Raw genomic sequence first — 21,756 nt, 5'->3', positions numbered from 1 at the left:
CAGTAATATCGGTCTTGTACTTTGCAAATACATCTGTCAGAGTGTAAATTGCGCCTCCTCTATAACGAGCACGAACATTCCAGGTGAAGATTTTCAAATATTAACAACGTTTACGGGGTCGTCAGATACAGCTCGATTTGTTTTACTTTTTCTTTTTGGACGTACTCGATAACTCACTAACTTTAACGGTTTTTAATGTGACCACAGTGTAATCAAGAAAAAATCCCTATAATAACAAATATGCATTTTTTCCATTTTTCAGTGAAACAATTGTCTGGTCTGGCTCGCTTACAGTTCACCCGTAACCCGTACACACATTGGTCGTTGAGTTTTCTCGGTGATCCTGAACTCGATTTAGCCATTGAATCCCGTTACCAGGGACGACAAATGCAATCGAATATCACAAGTCTTATATCAAATCAAATACGTAAAGCTGTGCGACGCAAGCACACTTTACCCAACTATAAGCTGCGCTATAAACCATTCTTCCACAAAACTCCCGAAGAAGATGTAGGTGAAGGTGATATACAACCCAACGGTACGCTAGAGGTAAAAATTTCCGAAATATCACGTCTTATGTGTCCTACACACCTGACCGACATCTATTGTACAATAACGATGGCTTCACTGGCCTTTGTTGAGGCATGGCAACAGGATGATCGCCATGTGAAGGTATCATTAGACGTGGAAATACACAAAGCTAAGAATCAGCAAATTGGCATTATATTTAAACAATCAGCTGTCGATTGTGTGGAAATTGAGGCTGTATTACCCAATACTCCGGCATGTAAATCAAATCTGAAAGTAGGCGATATCTTGCTGGCCATTGAGGGAAAACGTGTCAGCTCCATACAACAGGTTGCGAAGATTATTAAAAGTTTACAGGCAAATGTGTTTTGTTTGCGTATTGATCGCGTAATTCCAGGTATCATACGCAACGATGCCATCCTCGAAGATCTTGATATTTATGAAGATTTGGGGGATGCAAAATCTGGTTATGGTTCTGTGGTACAAAAAACCCCAGAACCCGGTGTGCCGGCTGCAGCAGGAGTCGCTGCAATACGTCCAACAACAGTGGCGGAAAAGAACACCAGCAGTGAATCGAGTTTAAGTAATACACCCACAAATTCCCCAAAAAAGACAAAGCTGATAGCCAAAGCTCTAAAGAAAACCATAAGTCGTGATCACGGCGATGGTTCGTCCAAAGATGATGACGGCAAATTGAAACCCTCAAAATTGGCTGCTAAACAACAACTGAATTTACCCAAAGTTCCTTCACGAACAAATTGTGAGAGTCTCCTGGCCAACTTGTTACCCACCAGTCTTACGGCCGCAGCTTCGGGAGTCCATGATGTGGAGCATTATTATCAGCATTCTACCGTCGATTGTAAATTATCACGACTAATTCACATGGAAGATATTTGCAATTTCAAATTGGATCCGCATTGTCGTTATTTGAATATTTCCGTGTATGGCAAGAGTTCGGGAGAAAATCTCTTGCTGGGTTTCACCAACATTCCAATTTATCAAATATTGGCCGAATGTTGTGAAACTAGTTTGAGTCAAAGTTTTAAGGCATATGAATTGAATCCTCCCATACCAGATGATTTGTAAGTTGTTGTCGAGTAACACGTCTAAGTCTTTCAAAAATTTAATAAAAATTCACTTTCGTTGCAGAAAAAATCATCATCTGTCCTCACAGTCGGGATTTAATCCTAATCTATGTTTTGGTGATATTTTGTTGGCTTTTACCTGGGATGGTAATCCGAATTTGTCAAATACAGAAACACCATCTAAACAACAGACAAAAACCAAATCAAAGTAAGTAGAAATTTGAAAAAGAAACACAAAAGAAAAGCAACGATCGAAAACTCATATTTTCTCTTTCAGGTCCATTAGCTCCGTAGACAAAACCGATGACAGCGGTTACTCTGACAATATTTCCATCAAATCTACGGACACCATACCATCACAGCCACGTGCCCACAACTTTGTACGTACCCATTTCCAGAGAGCCACACAATGTGATTTTTGCGGTAAGAAAATATGGCTGAAGGATGCCATGCAATGTCGTGAATGTTTCATGTGTTGTCACAAGAAATGCATAAACAAATGTCAAAATGCCACAGTTTGTGGTCCGGTAGATTGTTCAACGGCCCTACAAACACAGACACAAACACCATTGGTACAAACGCCAGAATTTATGGTTACGGAAGCGGATATAGATGTTGCAGTAGAGCCTGATTGTGATACTGCTTCAAATGCTGGTGCTGATAATGCGGGAAAGGTGAATGTGGTCAACAACAGTGGCAGCAGTATTGCCACAACTCCAAGTAATTTAGAGGTACATCGTTCAAGTTTGACGGGGTTATTTGCACAAGGAATTAAACGAGTGAATTCAGCGAATAATCTTGCCATACCTGGCATAGTATCAACAATAGCTGGAGTTTCCGCCAGTTCAGCATCGACAGCGGCATCAGGTTCAGCCAGCGGAAGTAGTACGGTGACACCAAGTTCCATTGCAAAAAGTTTACCACCAAGTCCACAACATACTCCATGTCGGTGAGTTTTTTTAACCTGTACTTTGGGTATTAAATGGGAATACGTTATTCTTTTTCCCTTAGGAAAGCGTCTTTAGCACCATCAGCCCCAAACACATTCGATTTAGTTACCCAGCGTTTAGAAGCATTGCCTGTCGATGTTGCTAGTTTTACACCCGAGCAAGTTGTTTCTATAACCGAACATATTATACAGCTATCGGTCGATGAAGATGTCATGAGTCTGGCCAAAAACGCCAGTAAGCAGTTGTACGGTAACTTAAGTGGAAATGAACGAGTTGAGAAAATCAATTTACTGGTGAGTTGAAAGTGAATGGTTCTGTGGTTTTGTTACACTGTGCAACAAAATGGAGCTCGAAGTCTGGGGGATGGAAAATTCCTTTTGAAAGCCCTTGATGAGTATATACAGAACCCCAATGGGCAGATCGGCCGTGAGTCGAACTTTTGAGTTATGGCGTGATGAATTTTTCACTGGAGACCCTATAAACCATCAGAACTTAGCTTTATATTTTTGTTCACGATTGTTTTGGCATATTTTTGATATGACATGTCTTCAGCCAAATCTAATGAGGATCTTTTTCGAATAACATTTCGACCTTCCAACTCGCTTCCTTCCATGTCCTTTTCGTCCTTTATTTCAAGAATCGCAATAAAAGTACCACAAGATGACATTAATTAGCTTCGACATGTTCTGCAAGAATTTCGCTTAGGTACGGCTCTTATTGACAACTAATCAATATTGTCGCGTTTTTATGGTCCTTTTTGCATTTACCCCGTTTTTGTTCAGAAAAAACTATGTTTTGTGTTTTTGCATATTCTGTATATTCTAACAACCAACAAAAACGAATATACAGAAAAACAAGTAAGCAAAGGCTATAGTCGGACGGGGCCGACCATGTGATACCCTACACCACAACCTGTCGGAATTATGTCCGGGTTCGATTCCCATCAAATTGACAATGGTGGCAAAATACCCCTTAGTAATGTTGGCGATATTTGCTGAGTATTTCAGCCATGAAAAACGTCTCTACAACTTAGGACACTATCAATAACTTAATATGAATCCATTGATATAAGAGAAGCCTCCCTTGTCCCTATTGGGATGTTTGTGGAAAAGTATATAAATTATACATTTCTAAATAATATTCGAAAATTGGAAAATTTACATTGATTAGCCCCTCCTGCTACATCTTCAAATTGTCTTTGAGTATCAGGTTCCTCTCTGGAATGCACCTAAAATAAATACATATATACCACGCAATTTGGTATATTTGATTATTGGGAAAATTGGGAGTTTATTGAAGATCTATCGTCCAAAATTGTGCACTTGTATTTCACATATGCTTCGAAAATATATTTTATATCGGTAGAAATAAATAATAATGAATCGAAATTCAAAAATTTTGCATGCAAACAAATTTATAAATCCCAAAATTATTCATATTCAATTAAATAGCAACAAAGGGAGTATAAGTCAGCGGCGCTAACGGTGATATACCTTTAGCCTCTAAAAATATATTTATTTTGTAACACGAATTTGCTTCAAAATACGTGGAATCTGTAGGTATCGTAATATGGTGTATACCAAATCAATTTTAGTAAGCTAAATTCTAAGTTTTGGAAATATTTGAGAATTATTTTTTCAGATTTGTAATTTTAGTTGGAGCCGGCAGGGATTTTTGGCACTTCTGAACTATTATCTCAGGAAGTATGACTTACCCCGGGAAAGGGACCAGAATACGGAACGTAAAAAACCTTCTTCAAAAAGAAAATAATAATTAAAAAGAACCGATACGGGTCTTCAAACTGCACATTTCCCAAATTTTGTGTGGGAGGTACTCGAAGGACGGACAGATATATTCCATATTCCGACCTGACACATGACTGGATGAAATAATACGATGTGTAAAGTTTCGACCAATCAGAAAATCCCCTTGAGAGTTAATTTGCGGATTTACGGCGCAAGTACAATCTGCTGAAAAAATTCATAACGATTCATAGGGACTCTTAATTTTCCCTTTTGCGAATTTTGTGTATGAGGTACCCTAAGGATCGATATAGTCTTATCCGATCTATATCTGGAAGGAATAATAATATATGGAAAGTTTGGAGCAAATCGATTCCTCACTGCGCCAGTTATCGTTCACACAAATTTTCGAAAACAATTTTGAACTTTTTTGGGAAAGGTGTGGACCAACATAGCCTACATTCGAACTTAAACAATGCTTGGGCAAAATATTACGAAATATTAAATTTGGTTCTAATCGGTAGATCCGTTCGAGAGTTATCGTGCTCACCAGCCAGCTAGACATTAAGAGAGACAGGTGAACGGACAGGGCTAAATAGACTCCAAATTGTCTGAAACGAATTTCGTCCAAATATACTTGGGGTCTAAGACCTATATTTCGACGAGACACACCTTTGGTCGTATTTTGTTTTTATCCCCTTTACCCTAAATCCTGAGGTATAACATAGGTGGCGAAGCGACCCCATGTTGCAATATTTGTATAAAAATCCAATTTGACAACTGAACGGAAAATTTCTCTGTCATGATAGAGACAATTTGTAGCATGGGAGGAAATTGTGGTTCTCTACAAAAACACATTATATATCAGGCAGAAGGTGCGTTATCTAGCAGACACATTATTGCAATTTGCATCAAGGGGAAGATCAGTAATTAATTTTCCATATGTAGGCTCCTTTGCCGGTATATGCCCCCCAGGAATGAAAATATGGACCAAAAATAAAATTTGTATATTTTTCATACAAAAGTAATGGTCTATGTCAACCGTTAAATAATATCAGATAATCATGCAAAATTATAGGCATTTTCTTCAACCAAAACTCTTACCTCGTGCAAAATTTCGTGACTATTGAGCTATAATTGCGGCCTCTAGCCGGTTTAATATTACACTACAAACAAAAAACTGGATATATTAGGCTGTAACTCTGTTATCTGATCACGTACATCAACCTAATTGACATCAATTAAAAGGTCAAGAGATCGTCTTCTAAATATAACTCACGAGGGGGGAAGGTGTCTTTCAGGAACAAAGAATAAGCTGTTTATTAAAAATTTTCACAATTTTCACACACAAGTTGTGGTCCATTTAACCCTCTTAATATTATCTGATCGCCATCTCAAATTGCAAGCTACTTCATTGTCATGTACTCTTACCTTATTTAAAATTTCGAGGCGATCGGACTATTATTGCGACCTACAGAGCAGCTACAAAATCTGATAAAAATTATGTTTTTGGTCCATTTCACCCGCTAAATATTTAACAATCATCACCAATCAAAATACCGATCTATTCTGATGTGAAACCGACCTCCATACCAAATTTCGTGACGATCGGTCCATAATTGCGGCCTAGAGTTTGATTACAATTTATAATGGACACACGGACGGACGGACGGACACACATCTCAAAATCGCTTTATCTCGCCGAGATATGAAGATTGATATACCACATTGGGGGTCTCCGACGAATATTTCGCGGTGTTACATGAATTTTTCCCAAAACAAACTTATAATACCCTTTCCACATAGTGGTGTAGGGTATAACAAAGTATAGTTTTTTTAGACTCTCTTTGGAGTTCGGTATATACTCATCAAAGCCTTTCACCCCTAAAGGAATTTTCCTTTAAATTACAACAACTAACAAATTTTCAAAAACGACATTGTTGGTATTGAAAATTAATTGTCAAAGAAAATATTGAATAATAGAAAATAGAAATAGATAATAGAAATTATAAAAAAAGAGAAAAAATTTGAATCAAAATGTAAATATATGGTCTGTTCCTTTACTTCTGAAAATGGTAAAACCGGCAAAAGTTGAAAAATGCTCCCATATGAATTGTATTGTGTCTGAAGTAAAGGAACGCTTTTCGAGTAAAAAGTTGTAAAACTTGAAGATTCTTGAACGTAAAGGAACAGGGCTATAAAGAACTGTCGTAGGTCATTTTTATTACACGTGTAGGATGAAAAGCAGAATTTTATGGTAGCAACTTTCAAATTTCATGAGTAGACCCTATTACATTTTTAAAACTAAATTTACAAAAAAAAGTAAGAATACATCAGATTGTCACTTCTACCTTATATAATTATGCCTTGATATAGACCCTATTTTAAAGTTCTCGGTGACAGGTACTCGACCTCAAAATACTCATGTTATTGGTTCATATTTTAGTTTAATGTGACATATCTAATTCTATGTGGACAGGAAATATCCCTATCATATTTATTGGCAAAAGTTCGCATTTATTCGCAACATCCACAATCGTCAACATAAATGTTCATACTTCCTGAAAAAGGCACACAATTTTGGACAAAATACATAAGTTCGGGAAAAAAGAATTTCGGTTGTATACAGTCAGTCGCACAGGCTGAGGATATATTTATACCCTACACCACTATGTGGGGAGGGTATTATAAGTTGGTTTTGGCCAAAAAGTTTGTAACGCATCGAAATAATGGTCGTAGACCCATACTTATATATATCAAAATGAATGTCTCGACGAGCTGAGTCGATCTGGCTATGTGTGTCCGTCCGTCAGTCCGTCCGTCCGTCCGTCTGTCCATCTAAACCTTGTAATCACGCTACAGGTCGCAATTTTGATCGGATCGTCACGAAATTTTGTGTGTTGATGGGGGTCCCGGAGGGGAAGTTGCCTATTGATTTTGGTGATGGTCGGATAATATTTAGGGGTCGGAATAGGCAAAAAACTTATGTGGATAAAAAGACAACGTTTTTTTCCAAAGCGAATATCTCAGCTTCTATATGGGGCATACCAAAAGCAAAACCTGACAATGAAAGTAGAAAATATCACCTTTCTAATGATGTAAAGTAGGTTCTTTTAGGTTATCAAATAACGAAGATATCACAATAGTCGCAAATAAACCCCAAATTTTCATGTTTGCGATTTTAGTTATAATGACGAATATCACAGCTTTGGCTGGGGACTTTCCAAAAACAAAGCCTGACTATGAAAGTAGAAGATTCCACCTTTACAATGATGCAAACTAGGTCGGCGTAGGTGATCAAATAGCGGAGATATTACAATAGTCGGTAATTCATCCCATTTTTCCATTTTTTTGGAAATCACGCTACAGGCCGCAGTTTTGATCGGATCGTCACGAAATTTTGTGAGTTAATGGGGATCTCAAAGAGGAAGAAGCCTATTGATTTTGGTGAGGGTCGAATAATATTTAGGGTTCGGAATGAGCAAAAAACTTATTTGGATAAAAAGACAACGTTTTTTTCTAAAGCGAATATCTCAGCGTCTATAAGGGATCTACAAAAAGCAAAACATGGCAATGAAAGTAGAAGATATCACCTTTACAACGATGTAACGTAGGTTGTCGTAGGTGGTCAAACAACGGAGATATCGCAATAGTCGCTAATAAAACCCAACTTCTCATTTTTGCGATTTTAATAGTAATGACGGATATCACACCTTTGGTTGGGGACCTTCTAAAAGCAAAGCCTGACTAAGAAAGTAGAAAAACCCATATTTGAAATTATGCAAAGTAGGTTGGTGTAGGTAGTCAAATAATAGAGATATCGCAATAGTCGTTAATGCATCCCTTTTTCCACTTTTTCTGCAATCATCAGCCTATTGATGTTGGTGATGTCGACAGTAGTCAAATATAAAATTAAATATTAATTATTTTGGTTCAGTTCGCCTTAAGTCATTTGGTATAGAAGATAGGTGAAAACTTTCGTATCTCCATAAACGAAATGTTTTCGAGTGAAAAGATTATTCACAGAGGTAGTGGTGTAGGGTATCACATAGTCGGCCCCGTATCGACTATAGCCTTTTCTCATTTGTTATATCTGTCGGCTAAGCCGAATGATAGTTTTGTGCCTGTTTTTTGGCGTACCTGTGGCGTCCAGTAGCTGGCGAAATATTTATTTAGCTAATTATATATTTTTTAACTAGAAGGAATTTCTCTTTAAGTAGTATAAGAATATTATTTTGGAAAATATTAGAATACTGTTAGGAGTAAATTTGAATTTTTCGATTTTTTCATTGCAGGATATTTTGCAAAGCATACCTTTAGGGATTTAGCTTCCATTTGACAACTCCGTAAATTTGACAAATTATCTTTTAGCTACACTACGCATTCAAAAAACGTCTAGCATTCATTTTTTGAAAGTACATATAAATACTAAAAACCGCAAAATTGGTTTTACTTATTTTCTTATCTAATATACGACAAAGCCCAGCCTAAAGGCTGGGTGTACCTTTAGTCAGATGGCAACATTTTTGAAAATTTAACATAGTTGAAGCCAAAGTTTACCCTTTAATAACTCACGAATTGTGGTGGTATATTATACATATTAAATGCTTTTGGACAAAATGAAATGTTTTTAAGCTTGGCAAACAATATTGACCTTAAAACTTAATTTGCGTGGAAGCTGTGGTTATATTTATGTTAACAAATGGGTAAAAATGCGTTGAAAATAGTTTTTGAAAGTCTCTTTCGTGTTTTTTTTTTTTTTTGTTTTTTTCGTGATTTGTGATTAAACCACACATTTTACGGTTTTCCTGTAAAAGTAGAATCCAACTAAACAAGGATAATCTTTCCAATGTATAACTTTTCAAAATTTGTTCTGCGTTTACCATTAAATGATGCTGACTTTTTGAAGCTAAATTTTAAGTGTTTTTTGAAATATTCTTCTAATTTCGTTCCGCAAACAGGTTTTTCAAAAAAAAATTTTGTGCGAACATTTTTCTAAGAATCATAGTTTTTGGGCCTAATTTTTACAATTGTTGTACATGATTGCAAATTTAAGATTTTTACGTTTCGGATCTAATAAATCATTACTCGTGAAAATCCATCTACTAAAACTCGAGAAACGAGAAATTCCAAAGTAGGAAATTCACCTAAAATTGGTTTTGAAAATATAGCGTATATTATCGCGTTTTCTGCAATGAAAAAACTGGTGCAGCACCTTCGTTTTTACGGAAACAGAGATTTAACAAGTGAGAGAAGGCTATAGTCGGTACGGGACCGACTATGTGATACCCTACACCACTACCTCTGTGCATTATCTTTTCACTCGAAAACATTTCTTTTAGGGAGATACGAAAGTTTCCACCTATCTGGCTTTTATACCAAATGACTTAAAGCGAACTTAACCAGAATAATTAATATTTAATTTTATATTTGACTACTATCGACATCACCAACATCAATATGCGTCTATCTCCGTGAGAAAATTTCGTGATGATCCGATCCGAAAAAGGGATGTATTACCGACTATTAATTGACCACATACGCCAACCTACTTTGCATCATTGTAACGATGGGATCTGCTACTTCCATAGTCAGGCTTTGCTTTTGGAAAGTCCCCAATCAAAGCTGTGATATTCGTCATTATAATTAAAATCGCAAAAATGAACATTTTAGTTTTATTTGCGAATATTGTGATATCTTCGTTATTTGATCACCTACGAGAACCTACTTTACATCATTAGAAAGGTGATATTTTCTACTTTCATTGTATACTTTTGGTATACCCCATACAGAAGCTGAGATATTCGTTTTGGAAGAAAACCTTGTCTTTTTATCCACATAAGTTTTTTGCCCATTCCGACACCTAAATATTATCCGACCATCACCAAAATCAATAGCTTCTTCCACTCCGTGACCCCCATCAACATGCAAAATTTCGTGACGATCCGATCAAAATTGCGACCTGTAGCGTGATTACAAGGTTTAGATGGACAGACGGACGGACACACATAGCCAGATCGACTCAGCTCGTCGAGACATTCATTTTGGTATATATAAGTATGGGTCTACGACCATTATTTCGATTTTGGCCAAAACCAACTTATAATATCCTCCCCACATAGTGGTGTAGGGTATAAAAACTTCACTGATAAGGGAGCCATATTCATTTTATCACAAAAAAATAATGTGTGATGCTACATAAACTGATCGTCTTGATAAAAATATACACTTCACCCCTGTTATTTACCTCTCTGCTTAACTGCCTTTCCCGTTTAATTGCCTCACAATCTAAATCCCCAAATTTTTCTCATATAAATGAGTTCAAACTGTCCCGGTTAATTACTTTTCTATAAGTACCCAAATCGGATATTTACCTGTCAAATATTTTCCCAAAAAGAACATTTATTAATACTTTTCTCGGTTTATTACCCGCAATGGTAAATTTCTGAGACAATCGATTTCGATGACTACGTGAATTGTGATGAAGATGTCCAGTGTTATATTATGGTGTTATGATCACTGATGAATAAATTTCTTATTGATTAAATAATATAACTTACATTATACTCTTAGACTTGGTCTTATTTTTTGACTTATTGTTTTCTAATTGTTGTCATTTTTGTAAGGTTGAGATGAGATTTCTGTAACTACCCACATGAGGTAGATATGCGAGATTTTCGTAACTACCTTTCCCGCATAACTACCCCAATTTTTTGGAATTTTATGAAAGGTAGTTAACCGGGGTGAAGTGTATATCGATGTACATTTTCATGGTGACACTGAAACCGGATGCGGACAAAAATTTTATGCATTTTTTTATAGGTTTTTTAATGTTACATCTTAGCGCCCAAATTATATTTCGAAAAATACATACAAATTAAGAGATATGAACATCACATGCGGAAAAAGTGATTTTGAGAATTATGCGTTTTACACATATTTTAAAAATACAAATAAATTAAAACGGTTTCTTTGAACTCTATTTCAGTTTAAGAAGCCTAATGATTTATCTCAACAACCCGATAATTTTCCTCATTGGGAGCCATTCTATGTGAATGTAGATAAAGCAAAGTCCGCCCATTTCTCCTAAAAATTTTTTCCAATATTTTCAACTCTAGAACGCATGTGAAAACTATTTTATCAAACCAAAATTTATTTTTTCTTATTCAAATATGTGCTGATTTTTGCTACAACGTCCTAACTATTATCCCGATCATTATAATTTTGGTATAATTTGATTTGATACGGGGATAGTTTTTATACAGAATTATTTTTTTTAATTTTTGGCGGTTAAATTGACCTATATTTCGAAAAAAGTCAGATTGCATTTAAATTTTTTTGTAAATTCCGCGAATACTGAGTAACATTTTACAAATATGATGCAATCTGCTACCTGGCGTCCCTTCGTGATAACTTTTTAGTGGCAATTGTGCTCATTAAAATATTTAGTGTGTTTATAATAATTTATTCTTAAAAGCTGGTGTAAACCCACGATAACTTTTTCAGCCCGCGAGCGGATTGGACTAATTAATTTTTTCTTAACCTATGTACCAAAAATCGTTGACGTAGCGTGAAAAGAAAAATTTAAATTGTTTCGAAATATTATATGAAACAATTGGCAACATTTCCCGTATACAGACAGATTATATCGGTCGAATGTCTCCGCACTAAAGTAAAAATGTTTACTAAAATGGTGCGCAAGATAATTCTTCAAGGGAGTAACGATTTTGTCCAAACTTTTCACATAGGGACTATATTGGTCCTCTCCTTCAGGTACCTCTCACACAAAATTTTTCTCAAAATGCAGTTTAAGGACATGTTCCGGATGGTTTTGAATTTTTTCGTAGTATGTTACCCCTGCGGACCCCATATTCATACTTCAACCTCAAAAATCCAACTAACATGACTGTTGACCAGGATACTTTACAAATTGAATATCCGATTTGGTCGAAACTTTGCACATCCTAAAATTTCCTCCAAACGTACATTAAGTTCCAAGAAGGTCTATATCGGACAACATCTTTGGGTAAAGTCAAAACCAAAGGGAGTCAAAACCGAGCACTGACTTGTGCCCTTAAAAAGAAGCTTTTAAAAATTATGTGTAAATAAATAAAGTTTCAATTTTCACATGCTGATATTATGTGTACTTTTTTACGTTTTATGTATACACTCCACGTCAATAGAATAGCTCTTTGCGAAATGATTCTTTGATCATTTTTCCGATAGTATTATGAAAAATAGTTATTTATTTTTGGTCATCAGGATAGAACAGTCGTTTTATTTTTGCGAAATTTTGAGATATTAACGCCGAATTTTCTTTCAGTCGATAAAGCAAGGATTTCTAATCATTTTTCACCAAAGATAACCTAAAAATAATTCCGCGAACACCGAAATAACAGCGTAAAAGGGTTTAAATTGACAGATAATTGATACATCTCGGAATATCAATAGGAGTTGCGCAGTTATATCATATTTCTTCACAATAAGATAGAATATGAATATGACTGACAACCTCGACGGATACAATCGAGTGCTTTGGATGCTGATAGCATGGAATATTTTCACAATAGTTATGAAAAACGCCAAAATTTCTTATAAAAACAAGATGTGTTTGTTCAATAAAATGATTTTTCCGCGAACAAGTCTGCCGTTTGAAGGTTTGGAAATATGCTCCACATTTATAGGAAGATAATCTGATATGAAAACATCTATATTTTAATACAGTTTATTGTGAAGAATTACGACATAACAGCTCGGAATTATTTAAAGGTTTTCTTTGGTGAAAAATGATTAGAAATTCCTGCTTTATCGACTGAAAGAAAATTCGGCGTTGATATCTCAAAAATTCGCGAAAATAAAACGACTGTTTTATCCTGATGACAAAAAATAAATACCTATTTTTCAAAGTACTATCGGAAAAATGATCAGAAAATCATTTCGCGAAGAGCTAGAAACATAATTTTTTCTGTGTTTTATACGGAATATCATAGACTTTAAATCCCTACAAGATTAAAAACGTAGATTCATTCGTTTTGGGATAAATAAGATAATATTAACAAAAATTTAGGTGATCTATTCTACTGACGTGGAGTGTATGTACATTTACATCAGGTATGGACTTTTTCCAGCAAGATGTTAAATAACACTGTGTAACAATTTTAAGGTAATCTTGTGCAAACAATTTGAGCTGAAGATTTTTTGAACGTACGACGAAAACCCTAGTTTGGTTTTGTTATGTCAGATCCAGCTTGGATTTTATGGCCCCATCTAAAAATGGTTAAATATTGACTTTTTAAAGCAATTCTGGGCTATATCTCTGAAATCTATGTGAATCTTCATCTGACATATGAAGTAAATTTGTAGATAAGGGCAATATGAAAATATTTGAAAAAATAATGAACTCGAGAAACTATATTTATTGTCTCTAATTTTATAAAATATAGAAAATTTCCATAATTTGTATACATTATCTACAAAACCCCGAATTTTTTCATAATGTTTTCTTTTGGAAAAATATTCGCTGGAATATAATGCACAGAACATTTCATTGTTGTAAAATGTCTCTATCACGTTGTTTTCAGTATATTTTTCAACGACAACATAATATGTCAATAATGTGGTAAAATCCGAAATCAGATAATAAACTGTTTGTGTGAACAGTGTTTGAAATAGGTGTTGTAAAATATATGATGCAAAATACCACTGAAACAACATGAAGTAAGCATTTCAGAGTTTCAGAATTTTCAGAAGAATTGCTGAGAATTTTATTTGGAAGATTTTTGCAGAAGGTTACTTGGTTCAACTCCCAATAGTTTAGATGATGCAACTATATACAATTTTCTATATTTTATCGATGTTGATGCCTTAGATGGAGTTTTTCTTGTGTGGTCTTTTCAAAAGATAAATTCTACTATTTTAGGGCTACAATATTGGCAAAAGCAGCAAGGTCAACTTCCTAATCGTTTCTGAGATAAAAGCCCAATAAATGCACAAAACTGTTGTTTTTGTAGTCTCAATACACTCATACCTCTTTTTACGGCATTTCTCTAAAACGGCCTGTTTAAATTATGGAACACCTTCGCTTTACTGCGCTTTGTGCCTCGTTATACGGCCAGAAGAAATCGTTAATTTAAGAAGAACATCAGAGAAATGTTATACAACCGACACTGGACAAATTTTTTACAGCTGTTCCATGAAAAACTTGATTTAAATTAAACTTATTACATATTTAAAATATTTTCATACACACTATATGAATTGTTTTGGTTTTTTGTTATTGCATACACACCTAATTAATTTTCATGCTTTTCTTGTTTTTATTGCTTTACATATTGATTTGTATTAAAACTAAGATGTAAAAGGCATATTTTCGCTTTACGGCGTTTCGCTTTACGTCCGACATTTGGGGAACGTATCTATGCCGTATAAAGAGGTATGAGTGTATGTACTTTCCAAAAAATGTGTTGTGTGGAGTTGTTTGCATTTTCAGTGTTGCATAGTGTAAGTCACAAGAAAACTATCATCTTATCTGAAACCTTGTTTGCTATTAAAAGGCCCGGAAATGTTCTTTGCTATTTTAACTGCTGATCTTGTGTTATTTAATGTTATTCAGCATAATCGTTATAATTTTGCAGGAATACCAAACTCAGAAATACCTTTGCACACCTTTGAGTTTCTTGGTCGACAAACTGTTGGTCTGTGTCTATATTTTTTCTCTAAGACTTCGCCTAAACTAAAGATTTGGTCTATTGTAGATTTCCCAGGTCTAACAATTCGGCAGGCAGCCCATCAACTCCTGTTGACTTTACTTTGGCTTTATGATTTTATTTAATTCTCTTTCGAGTTGAGCTCTTATGACCTAAGAGTTGCATTGAAAAATTAGGAGTTCACCGAACCGAAATCACGCTACAGGCCGCAATTTTGATCGGATCGTAACGAAATTTTGAGAGTTAATGGGGATCTCAAAGAGGTAGAAGCCTGTTGATTTTGGGGAGGGTCGAATAATATTTAGGGGTCGGAATGGGCAAAAAACTTATTTGGATAAAAAGACAAGGTTTTTTTCCAAAGCTAATATCTCAGCTTCTGTAAGGGGTATACCAAAAGCAAAACCTGGCAATGAAAGTATAAAATATCACCTTTACAGCAATGTAACGCAGGTTGTCGTAGGTGATCTAACAACGAAGATATCACAATAGTCGCTAATAATACCCAACTGCTCATTTTTGCGATTTTAATAATAATGACGGATATCACACCTTTGGTTGGGGACCTTCTAAAAGCAAAGCCTGACTAAGAAAGTAGAACATCCCATCTTTGAAATTATGCAAAGTAGGTTGGCGTAGGTAGTCAAATAATAAAGATATCGCAATAGTCGTTAATGCATCCCTTTTTTCCACTTTTTCTGCAATCACACTACAGGTCGGAATTTTGAACGGATCATCACGAAATTTTCTCACAGAGATAGAAGCCTATTGATGTTGGTGATGTCGACAGTAGTCAAATATAAAATTAAATATTAATTATTTTGGTTCAGTTCGCCTTAAGTCATTTGGTATAAAAGCCAGATAGGTGAAAACTTTCGTATCTCCATAAAAGAAATGTTTCGAGTGAAAAGAGGTAGTGGTGTTGGGTATCACATAGTCGGCCCCGTACCGACTATAGGCTTTTCTCACTTGTTTTTAGATGGAGGTGACGGTAGATCACAATTTTGCTGCAATGGTTATACGAGTGCGCACCTTGGTTGCTACAAGGAAATGACCCAAATCGTTTTCGCTCCTTAATTCGATGGGATGTAGAACACACACTGGAAGACTGTCTTCCGTCTATCAGAACATGATCTATCTGCTTTCTAGGTATTCCATCGAGGAACATCCCCGTGGCCTTGTGTAAGTGAAGGTGTTTCAACCTGATGCTGCTCACTATAATGATCGGTAAAATTGAGCAGCCTCATTCCGTCATGACAGCTGAAATTGGAGACCGGGCCACCAAAGATAATTTGTTCTCCCAGAACAATTTTATTGTCCAGGCTAGAGCAGCGTTTATATATTCTCTAGGCGCTCGTAGAATATATTTTTTATCTGTTAATCTTTCTCTTCAGATGGGACATAGATATTCGATGAGACTGACGTTAAAGAGCTTTGTTTTTACACGGATTATGGCTATTCTCTCATCCACCGGAGTCAATCGAAGACCAGGTTTTCAATTCTCCACTTTAACATAATGCTCAAAGCAGTTATAATGCAGTGCGTGATCGTTTGTCACATTTACGACGATTCCTTCGCACTTCCTGTAAGGTGACAATGTCAGGTTTTTATTCTAGCGTCGGATCGGATTGAAGTAGGTGTATAAAATTTTGGTGAAATGTATTGTAGGTCCTTAGAACGAACTTTATATTTTTATATAGGTCCACTTTCTTGTATAGCCCTTATAGTTTTAATCAACCAAAAATTGTAAACATACACAAAGGGAAAAAGTCGATCCAAAATCAACTCCATATGGTGTCAACATGATCACAAGCGTGTTCAATTTTTTTTGACCATGGCTGTTGTCATTTTTTGAATTTAACCACTAATGGTGTCAATAAGAGCACATACGTGCTCCGACCACAAACATGCTCACTTTGTCCACGGGACGTTGTCAGTTCTCGAAACCGTTTGCAACGGCGTGCTCATTTCGGGCACAAACGCTGTTGATACACTATCGGAACGGATGTGGTTAGTCTAAAGACGTGTGGTGTAATTTTTTCTCTTGGTGTAGGTCCACGTTTTTCTATACTTTTAACGTTGAGGTCAGTGTCCAATTAATATTAAAGATGGACATAGATAAGTCTTGCGCTTTGCTATGTTAAATCCGGTCAGGACCGTATCATGGTATCTTCAACCTTCTCTACAAAAATTCCGATAAACCGATTAAATACTTTCATTCCTAAGATTAATGCACAACGAATTCGTATATAACCATAAGAAGAAGGAGTAAGTGTGGTATAGAAATTACAAATTCTCACAACGGTACATCTACATATGAGGCGCTCAGTGCACACTTCGACTAACTCCACTTTTTGAAAATTTTGAGATTTTAGTGTCAAAGCCTTTGATATCGCCATATCTATTTATGATTATAATATCTTTTCTGAATAATAAAGATGAGCACCTTTAAATAACAAGTTTTTATTGACCACTCAATAATATGCAACTTTTTTCAGTGCACACTTCGATTAACTCCACATTCATATGTAGCTCTGCTCGCAACGTGTACATTTTTACATGCAATGTCCTTTCGGCTTTTGTTGAAACCATAGATGGCCTTATTATGACGTATATAACATACATTTTTGACGTATATTACATACGTCGGAAATGTCGTAAACCTAGCCATGAAGAATGAAGAATGACGCTAACATAAAGCTAACATGAATTAATTACAAATATTGTTTTATAACTGAACTGCCAACATTAATTTTTATGTAAAACCTGTTATATATGTGTAAAAAACTAAGTTTTTCGTTAATAAAAAAATTCAAGACCTAACTTTATTACTTTTTTCAGTGCACACTTCGATTAACTCCACCATTACCACAACATTACTAACGATTGTTTGTTGACTATTGTTTTTATTTTATTTTATATACCGTTAGATGAAAGCTATACCTGCTATTATGCATTCTACATTATATATTTGAATCCATATAATCAGGGGAATTTTAAAAAACAATATACATTTCATCATTGCTTTTCTCAACTTTTTGTTTTATGGAGTTAGTCGAAGTGTGCTCTGAACGCCTCATATGTGAAAATTAATATAAAAAATTAGAATTTTCTTAATCCGATTTAAGCCATTCCTCATATTAAATCCTATTTATTGCAATAATTTCGTATATTTACAGTTAACCAAACTTCGTATGGCCCTGGACAGTGAAACAGCAATACACTCAACATTGGCAGCATCCATCAAGACTACCGCTAACGATACCACAACAAATAATACACCGTCGGCAGATAATGCAATACAAAGCAGCAAATCAAACATTTTAGGGAAATCTGAGGAACGCATACAGGCTCTAAGCGTCATTATGCTGTACCTCTGCACCGGACTGCAACATGCCCAAGGTGTGGCAATGCAATAAAAATTCAGGAAAGAAAAGCAAAGGCGGTTCCTTCGATTTATGAAACGCAAAACCACTGACACAATGACATAGTACGACGGTCTGTTACTCGTATAAAAAACAACAACAACTATACACACATAAGGCTGAATTCATTTCAAAAGAACAAACAAAACAAACCGATTTAAATTTTATGGAATTTTGAAGTAGTCAAATTAAAACAAACAAAAAAGTATTAGAAGAAATAGCTAATTAGGATATGAGAACCTATCTATACAACACACCATACATACAAACACACACAATAAATAGATAACCCGCTGGATACATGTTAAAATCCAATATCCAATAGATCTATGATATTTAATCAGTAGTAATTATATCTGAATGTATGTATGTGTATTCGTACGTAACATAAGTGTGCGTAGTTATGGCCAGCAGAGGAATATAAAGCCTGACATACAAATATTATTTGAGAATTGTGTGGAAAAGGAAATAAAAATTACCGAACGCAACCGAAATTCATTAATTTCAAAATATTTCCCAAATTCCAAATAAGTTTGTTACTAACAATTGCTTAATGTTGTATATTGAATGTGTTTTACAATAACGGAAAACAAATCTAAAAGGTATGCACCAGTTTTTATGAACATTTACCCTATTGTTTTTAATCCAATAATAAATAAATACAAATTGTTTAAAATTTTATTAAAATGAAATATGAATTGTTTTCAGATAGCCTTTTTTGAGCGCAGAGTGAATAAAAATACCAGACACTATGGAAAAATATATGAATATAAATATAACAAAATATTTCAATTTAGTGTTAAACATACACCAACTATAAGAGATTTTTAATTAAATTATTTACTTAAGAATAGAAAAGAAAGCATATGTTGAAACTATATACGACATGTCCTTACACAAATTGGGAAGTGAAAATGGTAATACGCAAATCAGTCTAAATATTAATTGAAACAGTATTGAATAATAATTTTAAAACCCATGTTTTTATATATATACAAACAAAACACATAAAGTGGTAGTTTCCTTTTTTTAAAGAAATGTTATAAATCTATTATGAACTTATCATTGGGCAGAGAAGAGCTCTAACCCTAGCAACAATTATAAAACAGAAATTGTTTGTCTTTCACTTTTAAACAACAAATAAATGAAATAGCATAAAACTAATAAATACATGTTATGACTTTATTTTAAAAGGAGGAAAGTAGAATCGGTCGGGTTTGCCGACAGCTACAAACGCATAGCCAAATGTTCATAGGCTACAAAAGAAGTCCTTGCAGTTTTTATCGTAGAATTTCAAGCATTGCGAGATAGGTATCATAAAAAATGCAAAAAATGTAAACTTCTAGTTAGTCCACTGATATATCCAATCAATACAGTCCGCACGAATAAAACCCATTATCCTTCAAATACCACATGAACCTCTATTTTGAAGGAAAATAAAATTATAACGTTACTAGCAAAGTGTCCACTACTTCGTATGCGGAAAAGATATAAAAAAATATTTAATATTGAAATGGAAATGGCGAGCACTAAAATTGTTGTTGTACTAATACCAATTTTAATCAATATTGAATTTTATTTAAGTACTATCTGTACCACTTTATTTCGACTTTTCAAACAAATCAGCCGTATCTTACTCTTACACATCAACAGCGATCCACATTTTTGAGGCATTTTAATTAAGGGTTTTCTGCCCTCAGAAGGAAACATACCCAAGACTAATTTTGATATAATTTAGTACTTTGTGTAGCCTTATAGTAGGCATTTCCATTACCAAAAACATAGAACTGTAAAGACTGGAAAAGATGCATAATGCACAAATGTTTATGAAACAAAGTATATAAACATTTTATCGACAACAGGGGTATGTTAATGTTATAAACCCCATTAAAGCGCAATTGGGCTTATACAAATTGAAGGAAAGCAACGATTTGGACTCAGGATTGTATTCCAGAGCAGTTTCAAGTTCATTGAGAATGAATTTTGTGGCTAAAATCGCCTGAAATGGTAAACTACGTAACAGAATGTTGTTACGATATCATAACAACAGAGCTTAACTCCATCTATTGACAAATGTTAACAATTGTGTTTTTTAATCTTAATGTATTTACATTTTTGTCAATACCATTTACATTGAAAAAGGAAGGTTCATAATATAAACGAAATCTTACTTTCCATCAATGAAATTTGTCATTGATTTTTAAATAACGCACGATGGAGCCAATGACAGGTTTTTGAGGCAAAAAGTAGTTTTTTCAGTGATTGAAATCAAATAATAACGGAATTATATTCTTAACACTTTCAAACCTCCAAAACCCAAAAATTACAATCTGGCAACGGCCCACGGCGACATGCCAATCTGCCAAAAATGTCATAATTTTCATCCCATTCATTTCTAACATTCAGTCGCAAATAAACAATTTAGGTATTTTGGCATCAAAAACTTGATCTGTTGATATTATATATTTTTTACAAATGGAAAATAGGGGTAATGATATGTAAATTAAGATTATTATTAAAAATATAAATGTAATATTAGAAGTGGTCAATAATTTGTTGTGTCAGTAAGTGATGTTTTTTATGTAGTCTGTGGTATAGTCCATGTGTTCTTTGAGTAGAACTTTCGGTATCGGGGCGTATATATATATATATATATATATATCACCGACGTAGCCAGGGGGGGGGCCCGGGGGGCCCGGGCCCCCCCCGAAATCATTTTCGATCCCGAAGGATATTAGCTTACGCTACACATTTTTTTTAATTTTTGAATAAAATTTTAAAATGTTTTAAATTGTTCAAGAAATATGTAAAGTAGTTGGAAGTATTACAGAGAATTATTCAACTACGTTGGTATACTTATTGTCCATCATATTTAAAAGTATACAAATAATGAGCGGGTTTTAAGGTGTTGTTTAAGCGTTTAATGGGAATTTTAGGCTGACTGTAAGTGTTACTGAGTTCAGAACGAAACGTTTATTTGTATTTATGGAAGGTTTGTAACATATTACGTCCAATACTTTGGCTTATAAACAACATGCAGAAAAAACATTTTTGCGATATTTTGTTTTTGAAATTTTTTATAAGAGCAATTCAACAATAATAGATAAAACCGTTGCTTAATCTTTGTGGATTTAAGTGTTTGTGTATTTCCTCTAACACGTTTTATAATGAACTGTTTTGAAATTCATAACATTTACAAATTCTTTTTTATGTTTGAAATTTGCAATAAAAAAACTACATCAACCATATTTTATGATATACATCATTTCTGTTCCACCGCAATGTCGTAAATGCCTATTGGACAAAAGGATTTTTCTGTCGAA

General features: G+C 34.6%; 1 protein-coding gene across 1 annotated transcript in view; it reads left to right on the top strand.

The window, feature by feature from the left end:
• The window catches only part of LOC141396597 (PDZ domain-containing protein 8-like), a 65,615-nt gene extending 46,014 nt beyond the window's left edge, over positions 1 to 19,601 (top strand). Inside the window, exons 4-8 of the mRNA XM_073972172.1 lie at positions 263 to 1,610; positions 1,678 to 1,821; positions 1,891 to 2,562; positions 2,625 to 2,856; positions 18,188 to 19,601. Of these exons, the coding sequence (XP_073828273.1) occupies positions 263 to 1,610; positions 1,678 to 1,821; positions 1,891 to 2,562; positions 2,625 to 2,856; positions 18,188 to 18,427 (2,636 nt within the window). The 3' untranslated portion in view covers positions 18,428 to 19,601. The remainder of the gene's footprint in view (positions 1 to 262; positions 1,611 to 1,677; positions 1,822 to 1,890; positions 2,563 to 2,624; positions 2,857 to 18,187) is intronic.
• The last annotated feature ends 2,155 nt before the right edge of the window (positions 19,602 to 21,756 follow it).

The sequence above is a fragment of the Musca autumnalis genome, unplaced genomic scaffold (assembly GCF_047663935.1).
Source record: "Musca autumnalis isolate F117 unplaced genomic scaffold, ASM4766393v1 scaffold_3, whole genome shotgun sequence".
Taxonomy (NCBI): Eukaryota; Metazoa; Arthropoda; class Insecta; order Diptera; family Muscidae; genus Musca; species Musca autumnalis.
Note: the sequence above shows the minus strand (reverse complement) of the source record. Positions and strands in the feature narration are given on the sequence as shown.